The 20,396-nt window shown below is 33.6% G+C and overlaps 1 protein-coding gene across 1 annotated transcript in view; it reads right to left on the bottom strand.

The window, feature by feature from the left end:
• Positions 1-20,396, bottom strand: part of LOC139503686 (uncharacterized) — a 388,876-nt gene that overhangs the window by 312,731 nt on the left and 55,749 nt on the right. Inside the window, exons 5-7 of the mRNA XM_071293512.1 lie at positions 17,737-17,811; positions 16,676-16,738; positions 9,272-9,349 (exon numbers count right to left, since the gene is read on the bottom strand). Of these exons, the coding sequence (XP_071149613.1) occupies positions 9,272-9,349; positions 16,676-16,738; positions 17,737-17,811 (216 nt within the window). The remainder of the gene's footprint in view (positions 1-9,271; positions 9,350-16,675; positions 16,739-17,736; positions 17,812-20,396) is intronic.

Below are 20,396 nucleotides of genomic sequence, written 5' to 3'. Positions count from 1 at the left end.
ATTAATCTTAAGATTGCTAATTAAGTCACAATAATATTTTTAAAAAAATTAACAGGATAAGTTGGTATATCCGTATTTGGTATCATAACTATACTACCTTGTCTATAAATATCGGTTTTGCCATTGTGAACTATAATTTCAACGTGTGTTTTATGAAAATTGATATCACTCATTATTATAAGCGAGAGTTCTTTGTATCTAAAAAATCAAGCATAAGCCAATTATAACATACAAAGTGACCTACAATAGGACAGGTTAGAATTATCATGATTCAGGTTAAATAGGAAGTTAAATTCTTTCTTTTGTATGGTTTTCGACTATCCTTCAAGTACAGAAAAACACGACCAGGTCCGTGATACAAGCGGCCAGGTCCGCTGTTAAACACATTTACAATGTACAATCTACTGTTACAATACCAAAAAACAAAAATCGGCAAGGTCCACATAAAGAAATTTTTTACTCAAAATTAATTAATTCATTTAGCATCAAGTTTCAATACAAACATGGAAAGATATGCAATATCCTATCCTTCAAGGACAGAAAATCACGGCCAGGTCCGAAATACAAGCGGCCAGGTCCGCATATTTAACAAATGTACACTGTACAATCTAAAGTTACAATATGAAAAAACAAAAAAGGGGCAAGGTACGCATAAAGAAAGTTTTACTCAAAATTCATTCATTCATATTAGCATCAAGTTTCAATACAAGACATGGAAAGATATGCAATGTCCTATCCTTCAAGGACAGAAAATCACGGCCAGGTCCGTGATAAAAGCGGCAAGGTCCGCATATTAAACATATGTACACTGTACAATCTACAGTTACAATATTAAAAAAAACAAAAAAGCAGCAAGGTCCGCACAAAGATATTTTTATTAAAAATTCATTCATTCATTTTAGCATCAAGTTTCAATATAGGACATGGAAATATATGCAAAATCCTATCCTTCAAGGACAGAAAATCACGGCCAGGTCCGAAATACAAGCGGCCAGGTCCGCATATTTAACAAATGTACACTGTACAATCTAAAGTTACAATATGAAAAAACAAAAAAGGGGCAAGGTACGCATAAAGAAAGTTTTACTAAAAATTCATTCATTCATATTAGCATCAAGTTTCAATACAAGAAATGGAAAGATATGCAATGTCCTATCCTTCAAGGACAGAAAATCACGGCCAGGTCCGTGATAAAAGCGGCAAGGTCCGCATATTAAACATATGTACACTGTACAATCTACAGTTACAATATAAAAAAAAACAAAAAAGCAGCAAGGTCCGCACAAAGATATTTTTATTAAAAATTCATTCATTCATTTTAGCATCAAGTTTCAATATAGGACATGGAAATATATGCAAAATCCTATCCTTCAAGGACAGAAAATCACGGCCAGGTCCGAAATACAAGCGGCCAGGTCCGCATATTTAACAAATGTACACTGTACAATCTAAAGTTACAATATGAAAAAACAAAAAAGGGGCAAGGTACGCATAAAGAAAGTTTTACTAAAAATTCATTTATTCATATTAGCATCAAGTTTCAATACAAGACATGGAAAGATATGCAATGTCCTATCCTTCAAGGACAGAAAATCACGGCCAGGTCCGTGATACAAGCGGCCAGGTCCGCATATTAAACATATGTACACTGTACAATCTACAGTTACAATATCAAAAATCAAAAAGCGGCAAGGTCCGCATAAAGAATTTTTTCTCGAAATTCATTCATTCACTTTAGCATCAAGTTTCAATACAAGCACATGTGAAATAAACCTATAATCGTTTAAAACCGAATTCTCAGCACATCCCCTGTTGAAAAAAAATTTAGAAGGGGTTTTATACTCAACAAAGTCTTGCACTAAACCAACAAACTTGCCGGTGTCAACAGACTCCAGTATCGGCCAGAAAACTGTCGATTTCAAGTAAGGGATACCCAATGTACCGTTAGCTTTTCATAATTGAATATGTTTTACAGTGTAAGCTATTAAAGATACATGTGACAAGAGCAAATTATTATCGGTTGACCAGTCAAACGTGAATGCATCAATTATGAAAATAGTTAAATTGGGCAAATCCAGTTTCATACTGCCAACTTCGAATATTTTATCTACGTTTTGGTAATCGGTGAGTAGTTTGAAATTTATTTTAAAATGATCAGGAAAGCTTTCCAAGTCAAAATCACTGCCTTTAATTCTCGCCAAGTTGACCTTGAGATTTTAGTGAAGAATGCAAAAATTCTAACTCTTTAATAAACACAAGATCTAGCTTAACTCTAGAGTCCCAAGAGGATCGATCATTTGTGTCTTGTCAAAATTCTACATATATTACCTAATGCGGGTTATAATGCAATGATTTTACCAAAATCCGCTGCAAATTTCCTTGCAGTCGTATAACATGGATTTATAAGTGTCACTTTTCTATGAAAACACAAGAAACTTTTGTGATTCAACATGCATATCTATATGAAGGTACCCCGATGATGTCTTGAATCAAACTTAAATGCAAATTTTTTATTTGCTGCATACGTTTTGGCCTCTTTTACAACCTCGTATTTAAATTTAAATAACATTTCGTATTGATGTACGTGTCTGAGGTCAAGAATCAACAACGATAAAGGATTAACAACAAAAGGGGGAGTGCTAACTTTCTTAGCGACTCCCGTAAACACCAAAAATACAGAAGTAGGTGCATCGGTAATTTTCCAAAAAAGCCAGATTCAAGTATATTCTATTCTATTCTATTCTATAGGTAAAACTAATTTTTTGAACTCGGCCAATAAAAGTTTTTCTTTCCAAAATTGTAGGCTATTGTACAATCGACCTTTTACATTATAAACTTGTACTAACTCATTGTCATACTCATATGTGTCTAAACATAAATTAAAGTTAATCAAAGATAATACCTCATTTGGAACTGTTGGTGTTGTTAGACCGCTTATTTATGGACATTTAGACGACCAATGTCCTGTGGAAAACAACGAGAAAGCATCAGCTGTAGGGATGCTAGTAGGATTGCCATCTTCACTCCTATAATGACTTCTTGCAGGTGCACATTCAGGAGAACTTTGCACTTCCTCGTCAGACATGAAGTAGAAAAAAGTCAAACAGACCTTAACAGCAATTGAATTAAACGTGTAGACTGATTGAATGCAAACCGTCGAATGATTTAATTCCCGCTTAGGTATGCACGGGTGAATCCATGCACGGGTGAATCCACCCGTGCAAATTACTACGCATAACGGTATTCGTTAAGCCTTATAACGAAAAGAAATTTATGACCAATGTATGGTGGGGAAATGCAAATACGGACTATCATACAGAAAACAACCTATATTACATACATTACATAACCTTGATGTTCATATAAACCCAATACAAAGGCTATTTTAATACTCAGCTATCCAAAAATGAATTTTATTGCACACTAGCTCTCATATTTGAAAGATCCATAGGGGCCAAAATGCGAAACTACACACCTAACTGTGGAGTGCTACCTAATCATTAGCAAGGATGACAAATACGACTATGCATGGTACCTAAAGGACACAGAGTCATAATGATCAATTTATTGTGGAAGGAAGAGAAGCGACACACAAAATGAGGTCTTTTCATTTAAAAGTATAGATATCCATTATTTTTTATATGGTGATTATTTTTCTTATTTATTTAAACTGCAATTTACCAGGTATGCAGTTGTATTGATCATAACACTTGACTTTCATGCTAATGTATGCCATATATTTCCTTGCTTGCATTGTGCATTTCAACATGTTTTTTGTTCCCGCTTTTCTATCATAAGGGCCTCCGGGAATTTTTTTTAAAAGTAATAAAGCTAACTGTGCAACCCTCTTAAAATAAAGCATTGTTGTTGTTGTTGTTAAGAGGGCTGATATTCATTTATGTTTACACAATAACCCTTTTATTGAATAACAATTGAAGCTTGAAAAACTGTTTAAAATCTATTACTGTCATTCCTTGATTATTGTAAACAATTGTTTTAGAATAGTTATTCTTTAACTAGTTGATTTATTTGATTTAACAGGTCTTAAACTGGACAAGCATTGCAGATGACATCAATTTTTTGCTTTTTTTTACAAATCTATTAATTGAAAGGCAAATATAATTCATTATTAACCAAGTCTTTCAAGAAAGATGTGCGTAATCTGAGGTCTTCAAATAATAAAAGCCCTACTAATAAAAGAAATTTAATTGTGGGGCGAACCCGGTTTAACTACCTCACTTCTAAATGTGAACGAAAAGCGAAGTTAAGGTGAGGTTGTTGCTATAGTTACGTTTGCTTAAATAAGTCTTCAATGTGACGTAACTATTTCGTGACGTCATTATCATATATATCGAAAACGTCACATTTTGACAGACATCCAGTTACCGTGTTTACTGGGTCATGAATTATGTAACCCATATTAGCAAGAGGGATATAAGTGTTTTAGTCTATGTTGAAAAACCTGCATAATGACACAGGATGAAACCTTTTCATTTCCGTTGCTTGTACAGTCCGGAATGCGGTTCGATAAAATTGCTCCCCTTCTTTATTTCGCTCTCGTATCAAATCATGTAATTTCGCTACCTCCAATGGTAGACGCTACAACGATGGGTGTCGTCAAGAAAGGTACGATTAAAGGAATCAGCTAGGAATTAGACGATCATCATAGATAAAGGTGAGTTGTTTAATAGTTGTTGCTTTGCGATAAATGAATGTTTTGGGTTAATTCATAAGATTCAGGAATAGCTGGAAAGAAAAGAAACGTGTTGCTACGTCAACCTGGAAAGGCCGGGACGAATTTAAAAAAAATAATCTAGAGACGATCGTTTGCCACCGACACATTCAAACGTGTACACAAGCACAGTATTCCCTATCTATGTAATGTGTTTTCATAATTATGTGATTTAATAGGGCAAACAGGTAGCAATTTTTTGTGTCTTGCTGTTAAGCATTTCCGGGGGTAGATAATTTTTTTTTCAGTTTCACGATGTGTTTGATAGGTTTGTTACATTGTAACATTATATAATACACACTCATAAAGTGGATTAAAATAGCCTCCCACACTCAATTAACTGAATTTCAATTATTCTTTTTACCGTATTTTTTTCGGAGGTTCATATCACTCATATTCAACGGTTTTATATCGGATTTATTTTAAACTTTTGATGTTGAACGGTTCATAGTAAAAACAAATCAAATAAAACCGTTGAATGTAAATGATATCATATGATCCTAAAAAGTCTTATATATTGTCCTTTAATATAAGACCGCCTAGACCGGAAGTTCATATCATTTACATTCAACATTTTTTATCGAATTTTCGTTTACTATCAATGTTGAACGGTTGAACCCTCTCTTTAATTGACTGTTCGATTTTTTGTTTGCAGTGTCGAAAAGGGAGATAGACAGCAGTTTTGTCAAGAAGTTATGTGAAAAATTCTGCTATACATCTGATAGTCAGTAAGTATTCTGAAGTACTCTGAGGAGAGGTTTTAATGTACCTGATGCTAATCTGAGATTCCAATTTGAACTAAAGAAAGCAATATATAATGTAGGAGAAATAATCTATATGAATAAAGTTATGCCACAAAAGGACCTTGTTTTTTTTATATATATACAGAATTTGTCAAACGTATCCATAACAGAAGAGATGTGAATGCATCCTTCATAGTCTTGTTATAGTGATGGTAATAATTTATATAATTTCAGAGATGACATAGCAGTGTCATTGGTTTCCCCTTTCTCCTTGTTCAAAGAACTTGATCATCTGAACTCTTGTTTTTTTTAAAATTGGAGCCCTGTTCAAGAGTTAAAAGAGCATATGCTTAATTTTCGTTATCTTTTAGAATCATCATATTTTTTTAAAATAAAACAGGTTGTACATTCTACATAAAATATGACAGTCAACCGTAAATGTTAACACCAAAAAAAGGTCTTTAGTATATTCATTTTTCAACTTACAAAATATGTCAAAGGTTTAAGCATCCCAAACATTACCATGTGATTTGAGTTTTCGATTTGTCAATTTCAAGCAAACTCGATATTTTCCATAACATCATAATAGTTCCGTTGTATTATTTTAAAAACAACAAAGGACTAACTCTTGTACAAAACTGTAACAGATTATCAAAGACTGTCTAGTAAGTACAATTTTAACCCAAGCCGTTGCTCTTTTAAACACCGTCTTAGCAACGGCTTGGTTGATTGTAAGTGTTCGGTGCAGAGACTGAAGACTTGTGACAATAGCATGGAGGTAAGTATGTATAAGAACAACGGATTTTCAAGAATATAGGCGGATTCGAGTAATATATATACGCATGTGTAGTACATGAAATATGAAGACATCCGTGTACTACTTTAGTACTTGACTTGTAATAGTGAGCATGTATGAGAAAAAAAGTGAATCACCGTATACGGACCGGTAAAATTAATATACGGAAACTTTGATATTCTGGAATCTGTTTCTGGGTTGTGATGAACTAACATACAACTAACAGTGGGACGGTTATTCAAGTAAAGTACTAAAATACAATCGAGTCTTTATGTGATAAACTATAATAAAATTGAGTCTAATGTAAAACTGTTAAATAAGTATAAAGACTCTTAATGTCTTGCAACTTTTCGACTGTAGGTAAACTATTGCAAATTTTCAACTGTAGGTAAACTATTAAGAAAAGAAAAAGATATAAATAGCAAATTCAAATCGTATGAATAATATTGGCGAACAAAAAAAGTATCACATTATGTCGTGGGACAATTGTAAGATGCTATAAGATAGAATAAAAATGTATGGAAAATATAGCACAAAAGAAATCATGAAATAACTCAGTGCAATCCCTATTTAAGATGCAAACACATCAAAAGAAAAACAAAATCACACCACACCATATCCCCGCATGACACAAAACAAAAACCGACTGCAATAAACAAATAAGACACGCAAAGAGTCACAAGAAATAAATAAAAAATCCATTCGCGGGCAACTACCGACTTATTATTCTGCAGTATGATCGAACACAACCATAGCCAAAATATGACACCAAAGAAATAAGACGCAAAGTAAATTACAAGAAATTGCAAGATCAATAAACGATGTATATAAAAAAAAAAAAAATCCGAACGACAATTGGTTAACGCAAACAAAAGGAATACAACGATATAACCAATTCGGATCACAACAAAATTAACTGAGAGCTAAATAAGGTTTACACTAAATACTTATTTACTAATTTCAATTTAAAAACTTTTACCCTATGGAATTCACCCCGCCACATTATGTATGTATGTGCCTGTCCCAAGTTAGGAGCCTGTAGTTCAGTGGTTGTCGTTTGTTTATGTGTTACATTTAAGTTTTTTGTTTGAATTGTTTTACATGGTCATTTTGGGGCCTTTTATAGCTGACTATGCAATATGGGCTTTGCTCATTGTTGAAGGCCGTGCGATGATCTATAGTCGTTAATTTCCGTGTCATTTTGGTCTCTTGTGGTGAACTGTCTCATTGGCAATCATACCATCTTCTTTTTTATATTTATACATTTTCGATTGAAAAATGTCAAGTGTAGTATGAGAATCCTTTGCTCATGATCCCTTACAGAAATAGTCAGATATAAAACTTCGTATTTAGGAAGGATCCAGGGCTTCGTAAAAATGTACTTTAGTTTTGTTTGAATTTTCGCTGGCCGGAATAAGATTTACACCTTTAATAATTTTTACCAGTAATATCTTGGTATATGATAATATGAACTTTTAATATTTCTGCTGAATGTGGAAACGTTTTACATAATAAAGTGATATGTGTTTGGTGTACATGTATGTGAATGTATTTTTTTTTTTCAAGTCATATATAATTGTATTCACGTCGTCAGAGTCCTCGGGTGGGGGATCCGCTCTTTCAGCCTAAGAGTGGATTTGTGGCAGATTTTTCTCCCCACCTTTGCTATTCTTTGTCATTTATTCAATTGACATGATATTAGTTGATGTAATTTCGTATTAATTATGTATTATTATTTCATATTTAATATGAACTTTTATGTCAAATGTTTTATTTGCAAAATGTATTTTTTGCATTTTATGATTTTGAATAAATAACCTTCTTTCGTCAGTTTAGTTTTTATATCATATAGCAAATCAAGCTCAGACTCTGGCTTGTGTATACATAGTATGTTTATGATATCTAGCTGTCTGTCTTAAAAATCTATGCTACCCCAAAAACTCAACTTCACAATGGTCAACCAATCTAAGGTGTATAACTAAGGTGTAACAAAACGTGTAACACAACTTTTTTAAATAATACAATAGTTATGACTGTCGGTGTAATTATAATTGTTTAAGAAAAAAAAACATGTCAGACATGCAAATATTATTTTGAAAAAAATAGTTTTAATCACTTAAAAGTCATGTGATGTTACATATATAGGACGGGTGTGTTCAATGCGTAAATTAATTAACAAAACCCCGTCATATAACATCCAACTTTGAAATTGCGTACAAATGTCAAATTTAGGTGTGCCTAATGGTCTTAAACGATTGACAATTCAATTCTCAATTTTGGTAATTTTCCCCAGATTTTTTCTATGTCGGGCAAAAAATAGTAGCAGTTTATAAGGAAATTCCCTAAATGACGTAACAGCTTGACTTATGGTTGTTTTAAAAGCGATTGTTTGCAAGTTGCATTGTTAACAATTGTACAATATGAAAATTAAACAACGTGAATGTAAATATTTATAATGACTTTACGGAAAGTAACTTTTGAGACATCTTGACAACCGTATACGAAATTCATTTCACTTTTCTACCTTTTAAACACAAGAGGTCGAATTCCTTTGTTCTATTTGAACCGCATCGGACTGTGTAAGGGCGAAAAATGGGTGCAATTTAATTTTGGATAAAGTGACGTTATTTGTAGACACGGAAAGTGGTTGATGGTGATTGAACTCCTCCAAAGCGGCCAGGAGTGCGGTAAAAAATATCAGACTTTCAAATAATGTATCTTTACTGATACAAAAATGTAAATATGTACAGTGGATAGATGCGGGGTTACAATTTTGGCGCTAACATTTCTATTTGTGTTGAGAGGGAAAATCCAAAACCGGGTTAATTTTTTATCAAGTGTGAACTGGGGTAACTAATGCGGATTTATTAATTTGAGTTCAACCCGGAGCAGATTTTATAGTGTGAACACGGTATTAGATGACCTACGCATTCCAAAGATTCCTTATAATTGGCAGAACACAGTTCAAAACAACATACTGCTTTTACATATAAGACTTACAATCTCTTCAGGGTTGATGGCCATATTGGATTTGTATGGTTGTGTTGGAAAAACTTTATCTGGTTGTCACAAAGCATCCTAAAAACATACATTAAAATAATAAATACAACAGAAATCAACAAATGGAAGTTTTTAACGACCTTGACTGGCTATACAGCCCTTGCACGGTCGGTCACAACAGAAATGTCCATTGTCTGTTCAGGTCATGCTGATCTATGTCAGACAAAAATGTGGTCTAATAAGGTCGATTTTCCTACAAAATCAAACATATTTATGTTTAACAGTGATTGCTGGTGTTCTAATATGTCAAGGTCAAGCTGGTATGTAACATGTTTAACAAGAGGTTATCAAAATAACAGCAAATTGGGCTTGTATTACATTTATTTGTGTCATTGTTCAAACAATAAAGGGCAATAACTCCTAAACAGCAAAAGTAAAAATCACCAATTAACAATTTAGTTCATAAGTAACAAAAATTGTAATGTTAAAAGTATTGTTTATAGAACGAAACAACAGCAACTACCTGCCATGGCCTGAATGCTTAGTGACAGTCAGGGGATATAAACATAATATATGACAAAGAAAAAAACATTAACAACCCGCCTGTTCATGTCCTGAATCCTTAGTCAGGGGAGATACATATAAAATATTACAAAGAAACAACAGTAACTACCTGCCATGGCCTGAATGCTTGGTCAGGGGAGATAAACATGATACATTACATAGAAACAACAGTTACTACCTTCCATGGCTTGAATGCTAAGTCAGGGGAGATAAACATAATATATTACATAGAAACAGCAGTAACTTCCTGCCATGGCTTGAATGTTCAGTCAGGGGAAATGAATATAAAATATAACAAAGAAACAACAGTAACTACCTGCCATGGCCTGAATCTTTAGTAAGTAGAGATAAACATAATATATTACATAGAAACAACAGTAGCTACCTGTATGTCCATGGACTGAATCCTTAGTCAGGGGAGATAAACATAATATATTACAAAGAAACAACAGTAACTACCTGCCATGGCTTGAATGCATAGTCAGGGGAAATAAAAATAATAAATGTTTAAAAGACAAAACAGTAAATACCTGCCATGGCTTGAATGCTTAGTCAGGGGAGATAAACATAATACTAGTATATTACAAAGAAACAATAGTAACTACCTGCCATGGCTTGAATGTTAAGTCTGGGGAGATAAAAATAACATATGTATCAAAGAAATAGCAGTAAATACCTGCCATGGCTTGAATGCTCAGTCAGGGGAGATGAACATAATATATTACATAGAAACAACAGTAACCACATGTGTGTCCATTGCCTAAAAGCTGAATCAGGGAAGATTAACATAATATATTACAAAGAAACAACAGTAACTACCTGTATAACCATTGCCTGAATCCTAAGTCAGGGGAGATAAACAAAATATATTAGAAAGAAACAACAGTAACTACCTGCATGTCCATGGTCTGAATGCTTAGTCAGGGGAGATAAACATAATATATTACTTAAAAACGCCAGTTACTAACTGTATGTCCATGGCCTAAATCCTTAGTCAGGGGAGATAAACATAATATATTACATAGAAGCAACAGTTACCACCTGTATGTCCATGGCCTGAATTCTTAGTCAGGACGAATGAACATAATATATTACATAGACACAACAATAACCACCTGTATACCCATGGCCTAAATGTTTAATCAAGGGAGATAAACATAATCTATTACAATGAAACAACAGTAACCACCTGTATGTCCATTGCCTGAATCCCTAGTCAGGGGAGATGCACATAATATATTACATAGAAACAACAGTTACTATCTGCCATGACCTGAATGCTTAGTTAGGAGAGATAAACATAATATATTACAAAGAAACAACAGTGACTATCTGTATGTCCATGGCCTGAATCCCTAGTCAGGGGAGATAAACATAATATATAACATAAAATCAACACTAACTATCTGCCATGGCCTGAATGCTTAGTCAGGGGGGTATAAACATAATATATTACATATAATCAACAGTGACTATTTGTATGTTCATGGCCTGAATCACTAGTCAGGGGTGATAAACATAATATATTACATAAAATCAACCGTAACCACCTGTATGTCCATGGTCTGAATGCTTAGTCAGGGGAGATAAACATAATATATTACATAGAAACAACAGTAACTATCTGCCATGGCCTAAATGCTTAGTCGAGGGAGATAAACATAATATATTACATAGAAACAACAGTAACCACCATTATGTCCATGGCCTGAATGCCTTATCAGGGGGAGATAAACATAAAGTATTACAAAGAATCAACAGTGACTATCTGTATGTCCATGGCCTGAATCCCTAGTCAGGGGAGATAAACATAATATTATACAAAGAAACAACAGTGACTATCTGTATGTCCATGGCCTGAATCCCTAGTCAGGGGAGATAAACATAATATATTACATAGAAACAACAGTAACTACCTGTATGTCCATGGCCTGAATCCCTAGTCAGGGGAGATAAACATAATATATTACAAAGAAACAACAGTGACTATCTATATGTCCATGGTCCGAATGCTTAGTCAGGGGAGATTAACATGATATAATACATAGAATCAACAGTATCAATCTGCCATGACCTGAATACTTAGTCAGGGGAGAAAAACATAATATATTACAATGAAAAAACAGAGACTATCTGTATGTCCATGGCCTGAATCCCTAGTCAGGGGAAATAAACATATTATATTACATAGAATCAACAGTAACAATCTGTCATTGTCTGAATGCTTAGTCAGGGGAGACAACAGTAACTACATGGATGTCCATTGGCTGAAAGCTAGGGAGATAAACATAATATTAACTAAGAAACAACAGTAACTAACTGTATGTCCATGGGCTGAATCCTTAGTCAGGGAGAATAAACATAATATATTACAAAGAAACAAAAGTAACCACCGACCATTGCCTGAACCCTTAGTCAGGGCAGATAAACATAATATATTACATAGATTAACAACAGTAACTATCTGCCATTGTCTGAATGCTGAGTCAGGGGAGATAAACATAATATATTACATAGAAACAACAGTAACTACATGGATGTCCATTGGCTGAAAGCTAGGGAGATAAACATAATATTAACTAAGAAACAACAGTAACTAACTGTATGTCCATGGGCTGAATCCTTAGTCAGGGAGAATAAACATAATATATTACATAGAAACAACAGTAACCACCTGTTTGTCCATGACCTGAATGTTTAATCTGGGGGAGATAAACATAAAATATAACAAAGAATCAACAGTGACTACCTGTATGTCCGTGGCCTAATCCCTATTCAGGGGAGATAAACATAATATATTACATAAAAACAACAGTAACTACCTGTATGTCCATGGCCTGAATGCTTAATCATGGGAAGACAAACAAAATATATTACAAAGAAATAACAGTGACTATCTGTATGTCCATGGTCTGAATCATTAGTCAGGGGAGATAAACATAATATATTACATAGAAACAACAGTAACCTCTTGTATGTCCATGGCCTGAATGCTTAATCAGGGGAAGACAAACAAAATACATTACAAAGAAATAACAGTGACTATCTGTATCTCCATGGCTTGAATCCCTAGTAAGGGCAGATGAACAGAATCATAGAATCAGTGGCGGATCCAGAATTTTTCATAAGTGGGGGCCCACTGACTGACCTAAGAGGGGGCCCGCTCCAGTCACGCTTCAGTGATTCCCTATATAAGCAACCAAATTTTTTCCCAAAAGGGGGGGCCGGGCCCCCTGCCCCCCCCCTAAAATCCGCCTCTGAGAATCAACAGTAACTATCTACCATGACCTCAATGCTTAGTCAGGGGATATTAACATAATATATTACAATGAAAAAACAGTTACTTTCTGTATGTCCATGGCCTGAATCCCTAGTCAGAGGAGATAAACATAATATGTTACAAAGAAACAACAATCACCACTGACCATTGCCTGAATCGTTAGTCAGGGGATACACATTATATATTACATAGAAACAACAGTAAACACCTGTATGTCCATTGCCTGAGTGCTGAATCAAGGGAGATAACCAAAATATATTACATAGAAACAACAGTAACTACCTGGATGTCCATGGCATGAATGCTTAGTCAGGGGAGATAAACATAATATATTACTAAGAAACAACAGTAACTAACTGTATGTCCATGGCCTGTATCCTTAGACAGGGGAATAAACATAATATATTACAAAGAAACAACAGTAACTACCTGTCATGGCCTGAATGCTTAGTCAGGGGAGATAAGAATATTATATTACATAGAAACAGAAGTAAACCTGTATATCCATGGCCTGAATACTGAGTCAGGGGAGGTAAACATGTATATTACATAGAAACAACAGTAACACTCTGCCATGGTCTGAATGCTGAGTCAGGGAAGATAAACATAATATATTACATAGAAAAAACAGTAACTATCTGTATGTCCATGGCCTGAATGCTGAGTCAGGGGAGATAAACATAATATATTTTATAGAAACAACAGTAACTACCTGTATGTCCATTGCCTTAATCCTTAGTCAGGGGAGATAAACATAATATATTACATAGAAAAAACAGTAACTATCTGTATGGCCATGGCCTGAATGCTGAGTCAGGGGAGATAAACATAATATATTTTATAGAAACAACAGTAACTATCCGCCATGGCCTGAATGCTTAGTCAGGGGAGATAAGAATATTATATTACTAAGAAACAGCAAAAACTACCTGTATATCCATGGCCTGAATACTGAGTCAGGGGAGATAAACATAATATATTACATAGAAACAACAGTAACTATCTGCCATGGTCTGAATGCTTAGTCAGGGGAGATAAACATAATATATTTTATAGAAACAACAGTAACTATCCGCCATTGCCTGAATGCTTAATCAGGGGAGATAAGAATATTATATTACATAGAAACAACAGTAACTACCTGTATGTCCACGGCCTTAATCCTTAGTCAGGGGAGATAATCATAATATATTACAAAGAATCAACAGTGACTATCTGTATGTCCATGGCCTGAATCATTAGTCAGGGGTGATAAACATAATATACTACATAGAAACAACAGTAACTATCAGCCATGGCCTGAATGCTTTGTCAATGGAGATAAACATAATATATTACATAGAAACAACAGTGACTACCTGTATGTCCATGGCCTTAATCCTTAGTCAGGGGAGATGAACATTATACATTATATAGAAACAAAAGTTACTATCTGCCATTGCCTGAATGCTGAGTCAGGGGAGATAAAAATAATATATTACATAGAAACAACAGAAACTATCTGTATGTCCATGGCCTTATTCCTTAGTCAGGGGAGATAATCATAATATATTACATAGAAACAACAGTAACTACCTGCCATGGCCTGAATGCTAAGTCAGGGGAGATAACATAATATATTACAAAGAAACAACAGTTACTACCTGTATGTCCATGGCCTGTATTCTTAGTCAGGACGAATGAACATAATATATTACAAAGAATCAACAGTGACTATCTGTATATCCATGGCCTGAATCCTTAGTCAGGGGAGATAAACATAATATATTACATAGAAACAACAGTAACTACCTGGATGTCAATGGCCTGAATCCTTAGATAGGGGGAATGAACATAATATATAACAAAGAAACAATATTAACCACCGATCATTGCCTGAACCCTTAGTCAGAGGAGATACATATATCATATTACATAGAAACAACAATAACCACCTGTATACCCATGGCCTAAATGTTTAATCAAGGGAGATAAACATAATCTATTACAATGAAACAACAGTAACCACCTGTATGTCCATGGCATGAATGCTTAGTCAGGGGAGATAAACATAATATATTACTTAGAAACAACAGTAACCACCTGTATGTCCATGGCCTGAATCATTAGTCAGGGGAGATAAACATAATAGATTATTAGTACATAGAATCAACAGTAACTATCTGCCATGTCCTGAATGCTTAGTCAGGGGGAGATAAACATAATATATTACAAAGAAACAACAGTGACTATCTGTATGTCCATGGCCTGAATCATTAGTCAGGGGAGATACACATAATATATTAAATAGAAACAACAATAACTATCTGTATGTCCATGGCCTGAATGCTTAGTCAGGGGAAGATATTATCATAAACATAATATATTACAAAGTAACAACAGTAACCACCGACCATTGCCTGAATCCTTCGTAAGGGGAGATACACATAATATTATATAGAAACAACAGTAACCACCTGTATGTCCATCGCCTAAATGCTTAATCAGGGGAGATTAACATGATATATTACAAAGAAACAACAGTGACTATCTGTATGTCCATGGCATGAATCATAAGTCAGCTGAGATGAACATAATATATTACATAGAATCAACAGTAACTATCTGCCATGGCCTGAATGCTTAGTCAGGGGGAGATAATATAATATATTACAAAGAAACAACAATGACTATCTGTATGTCTATTGCCTTGACCATTAGTCAGAGGAGATTAACATAATATATTACATAGAAACGAACAACAGTAAACACCTGTATGTCCATGGCCTGAATGCTTAATCCGGGGAAGATAAACATAATATATTACAAAGAAACAACAGTGACTATCTGTATGTCCATTGCCTGAATCCCTAGTCAGGGGAGATGAACATAATATATTACATAGAATCAACACTAACTTTTTGCCATGGCCTAAATACTGAGTCAGGGGGAGATAAACGTAATATACTACATAGAAACAACAATAACTATCTGTATGCCCATGGCCTGAATCCCTAGTCAGGGGAGATAAACAGAATATATTACATAGAATTAACAGTAACCACCTGTATGTTCATGGCCTGAATCCCTAGTCAGGGGAGATAAGTAGAATATATTACAAAGAAACAACAGTAACCATCGACCATTGCCTGAATCCTTAGTAAGGGGAGATACACATACTATATTACATAGAAACAACAGTAACCACCTGTATGTCCATGGTCTGAATCCCTAGTCAGGAGAGTTTAACATAATATATTACATAGAAACAACAGTAACCACCTGTATGTCCATTGGCTGAATGATTAGTCAGGGCGGATAAACATAATATATTACAAAGAAACAACAGTTTCTATCTGCCATGGCCTTAGTCAGGGGAGATAAACTGAAATGTATACTTTATTCATACAAAGTTTATGATAGTATGAGAAAATAAAATCTTAAAAATTTTAACATGTTAGTTGCTAATATAAATTCTATAGACAACCCCCAAAAAGCTTTTGAGGCTGAGCATCGGTTTCTGAGAAAGATTGAACTGTCTTATAGCAGTTTATCTCATTGCCTGTTAAGATTAAACTTACATTTTCTCCATCTGAGTTGTAGATATGTCAGGGAACTGAATCAGACTTGTGGAATGAATAGTCCTGTTAATTAAAAACATACATTCATTCAAGACTGTTGGAATTATAACAGAAATTTTCTTTCTATCACTTTATGGAATGTGATATATAAAACTGAAGACTTATATGTTCTAATATAAATTGAAAAGGTATTAGTTTTGAATGGAGATATGTTATAGGACGTCATAGAGTGATAAAATCTATTTCTCTAAAGTTTTTAGCCGATAGGTTGGCAAACATAATCCTTCTCTTATAATTATCTTCAAAAATGTTCCTCTTTTTTAATGACATCACAATCAGCAAATCAGAGGAGACAGGAAAGTTTTACTTCATAACTATTCTTTTAAATAAAGAATTGATATCAAGTGAATGTAACCTGTTGACTATTGAAGAAATAGTAAAATTATAATCAGGTAAGATTAAAAGAAGAATGTGTCTGCACCCTTACTGACTTCTGGTGAACTGTTGCAGCAGATTTTTAATTTGTCTTAGGTGATCTCATACCAATATACTTACAAACTTTGTAAATTGGTTTTAGGTGATCTCATACAAATATACTTACAAACTTTGTAAATTGGTTTTAGGTGATCTCATACCAATATACTTACAAACTTTGTAAATTGGTTTTAGGTGATCTCATACCAATATACTTACAAACTTTGTAAATTGGTTTTAGGTGATCTCATACAAATATACTTACAAACTTTGTAAATTGGTTTTAGGTGATCTCATACAAATATACTTACAAACTTTGTAAATTGGTTTTAGGTGATCTCATACAAATATACTTACAAACTTTGTAAATTGGTTTTAGGTGATCTCATACAAATATACTTACAAACTTTGTAAATTGGTTTTAGGTGATCTCATACCAATATACTTACAAACTTTGTAAATTGGTTTTAGGTGATCTCATACAAATATACTTACAAACTTTGTAAATTGGTTTTAGGTGATCTCATACAAATATACTTACAAACTTTGTAAATTTGTTTTACGTGATCTCATACAAATATACTTACAAACTTTGTAAATTAGTCAAGTGATCAAATGTAGCATTCCCAAAATATTTGAAGTTTGGCATTTCTAGAAGTTGGCTGAAGAAGAGAATCATATTATCATTTTACTGTTATCATCAACTGGTGAAGCAGTGAACCGTTCCCAAATGACAAACATAAGAAACTTCAAAGATTTTTAGTTTGTATATGTTTCCATGAATGGATTGATATGATCTGTCCAATTGATGAAGTAATCTAAATTGTTATATCAATATCAACAAGTATTTGAATCAGATTTGTCCATTGGTTGACAGTTTGATAGAACACTTTAGTAACTATACACATGCAAAAAATCTATGGCTTCCAAATTAATTCCAAATAAAAAGTTTAAAAAAACAATATAATTATGCTTTATTATTTCTATTCTAATGCATTACAAAAAGAAACTAGAGGCTCTAAACAGCATATGTCGCTCACCTGCATCTTCAACAATGGCCCTTTCATGTAAAAAAAAATCCATTTGGGAAAATTCACGATTTTTTACTTAACATCTTATTATGTTCACAATAACATAAAAAAAAAACATATTCACCAAGTTTTATCTAGATATGAACTGTAATATTAATAAAGAAGATAATTTGAATTTTTTGTTTTTTTATTCCAACTTCCTGTCTACTGTGACATACTTTTAGACTGAGTGGACATTAATCTCATTTTAAGTCTTTGTTCGTTCATCATCTAATAACGTGACTAGAAGGGCCTAGATGACTATTTGGCATAGCTATTAATCATCTAATAATCAAAAAAGTAAAGTAAACTTTCTAAGGTTCTAGATTAAGATGTACGATTTATATTTAATAGATTTCAGATATGTATATAGTTATAAAAGTAAATCATACAATAAAATATTTTTGTGATTTAAAATATCAAATAATGAAGAAAAACAGTTTAAAAAAAAAAATTGAAAAAAGTACAATGTAATAATAATTTAAGAAAACCGTCTGTATTTGTGTATAATACGCATCTCCTCTACTAACTGTTTTTTGGGGATAAAAAAAAGTGTGTTATAATACACACCTCAAGACGGTTCTCTTAACCAGAGACATATATAAACATGCAGAAGTGTGAATTTCATAAAACCTTGTAAAATGTTATATCACAAACCATTATAAATGTGAACCTGTATACGTAAGACCTCATGGGACGTCTCCTAACCACTTATCTCCCCATTACGCCAGTTCATTTTTACAATCGTAGAAATGGAAGCCATTGTAGGGATGACGCGCTGCCAATTTTGCTCTCGGAAACCGATAAATTTATCCACATTGCACCATTACGATCATTATATGTCAGTTGTATTTTAAAAGACAAATGTATCAACTAGCTAATGATCATCAGTTAATGATCTTGTCTGCATTGATTCAACTTAAAACTATTGTCTGATCGCACGGCCGACACTCGGCTAACCGAGAGATTGGTCGGTTAATCTATATTGAGTATGTGGCTATATCGGCGGTGGGTCTGTTAATCGGGTTGGCTAAAGTCTGTTAATCAGGTGTTATCGAGGAAATCATTGGAAATTCTGAATGTTTCATTGTATAACTTTTTAAATATATGTTTATCATAAAAATTATTCATGTCTAACAAAACAATTCAATGTACTGAATCCAGTGGTGTAATTATTATTTTTCAAGCTTCGATGTACGATCTATAAAATGAAAAGGCGTGTTACTCATCAATAAATTTATACACATTTTACACACACAAAATGTACACAAAAAGACACGTTGGTTGAATTTACTTGCATGCGATATTTTGAACATCGAACAAAGACAGGCATTATGTTTGTCAACCAAATTGATATCATTGTGTGAAAAATTTACACAAAAATCTGTATTTTGGTGACATAAATCAATCTTTATTTAAAACCAGGTCTGTTAATGGGTCGGATGTATAAAACCCGGTCTGTTAATTGGTCTGTTAAGAGTTATGAATGGCAATAAAAGTATAATTTTATTGCTGTATGGGGTGTTATCGGATCAAATGGGTAGGCTCAAGACGAGTGGCTAAAATATACGGAAACAACACATGAGCAATGAAACATAATATATACGGAAACACTGACATGAACAATGAATTTAGGGCATGAATATTGAAATGCCATATTTTGGTTGCCTAATACGAAGGTGTTAATTTACTCTATCACATGGCTGAGCGGGTGACAATTTTTTGGAATGTCACCCTCTCGGCTAGACCAATCAAAAATCGGCAGTTTAAACGACAATGAATTGAATCTACATCAAGTTATTTTATAGACAATGCTTAAAGTTCTAATTTACTATACAACGAAGCGTGGAACGACTCAAACTTATTTCTTTTACAATTGTTGGAAAAACGTATTTCACTTGTTAATATGTTTACTTTAAAACCTATAAATCATTGTTTGTTATGATTATTGTTGATATTAAACGCATTCGTTCACCATCGATGGGTTTTAACTGGTGATGTACATTTCATCATGTTTAGTGGGAGATATTAGAAGGCAAAATCGCGAGAATTGTGCAAATGATGATACAAGCATGAAAATTACCACAAAGCATCATTATTATATACTTTTTAAGAAACAACTGCTGGCCACTAAAAAAAATCCTTTTTTTTCAAGATGGCCACGGCCTTTTTCTAAA

Source organism: Mytilus edulis, chromosome 14, assembly GCF_963676685.1.
Source record: "Mytilus edulis chromosome 14, xbMytEdul2.2, whole genome shotgun sequence".
Classification (NCBI taxonomy): domain Eukaryota; kingdom Metazoa; phylum Mollusca; class Bivalvia; order Mytilida; family Mytilidae; genus Mytilus; species Mytilus edulis.
This window is presented reverse-complemented; position numbering and strand designations above follow the sequence as displayed.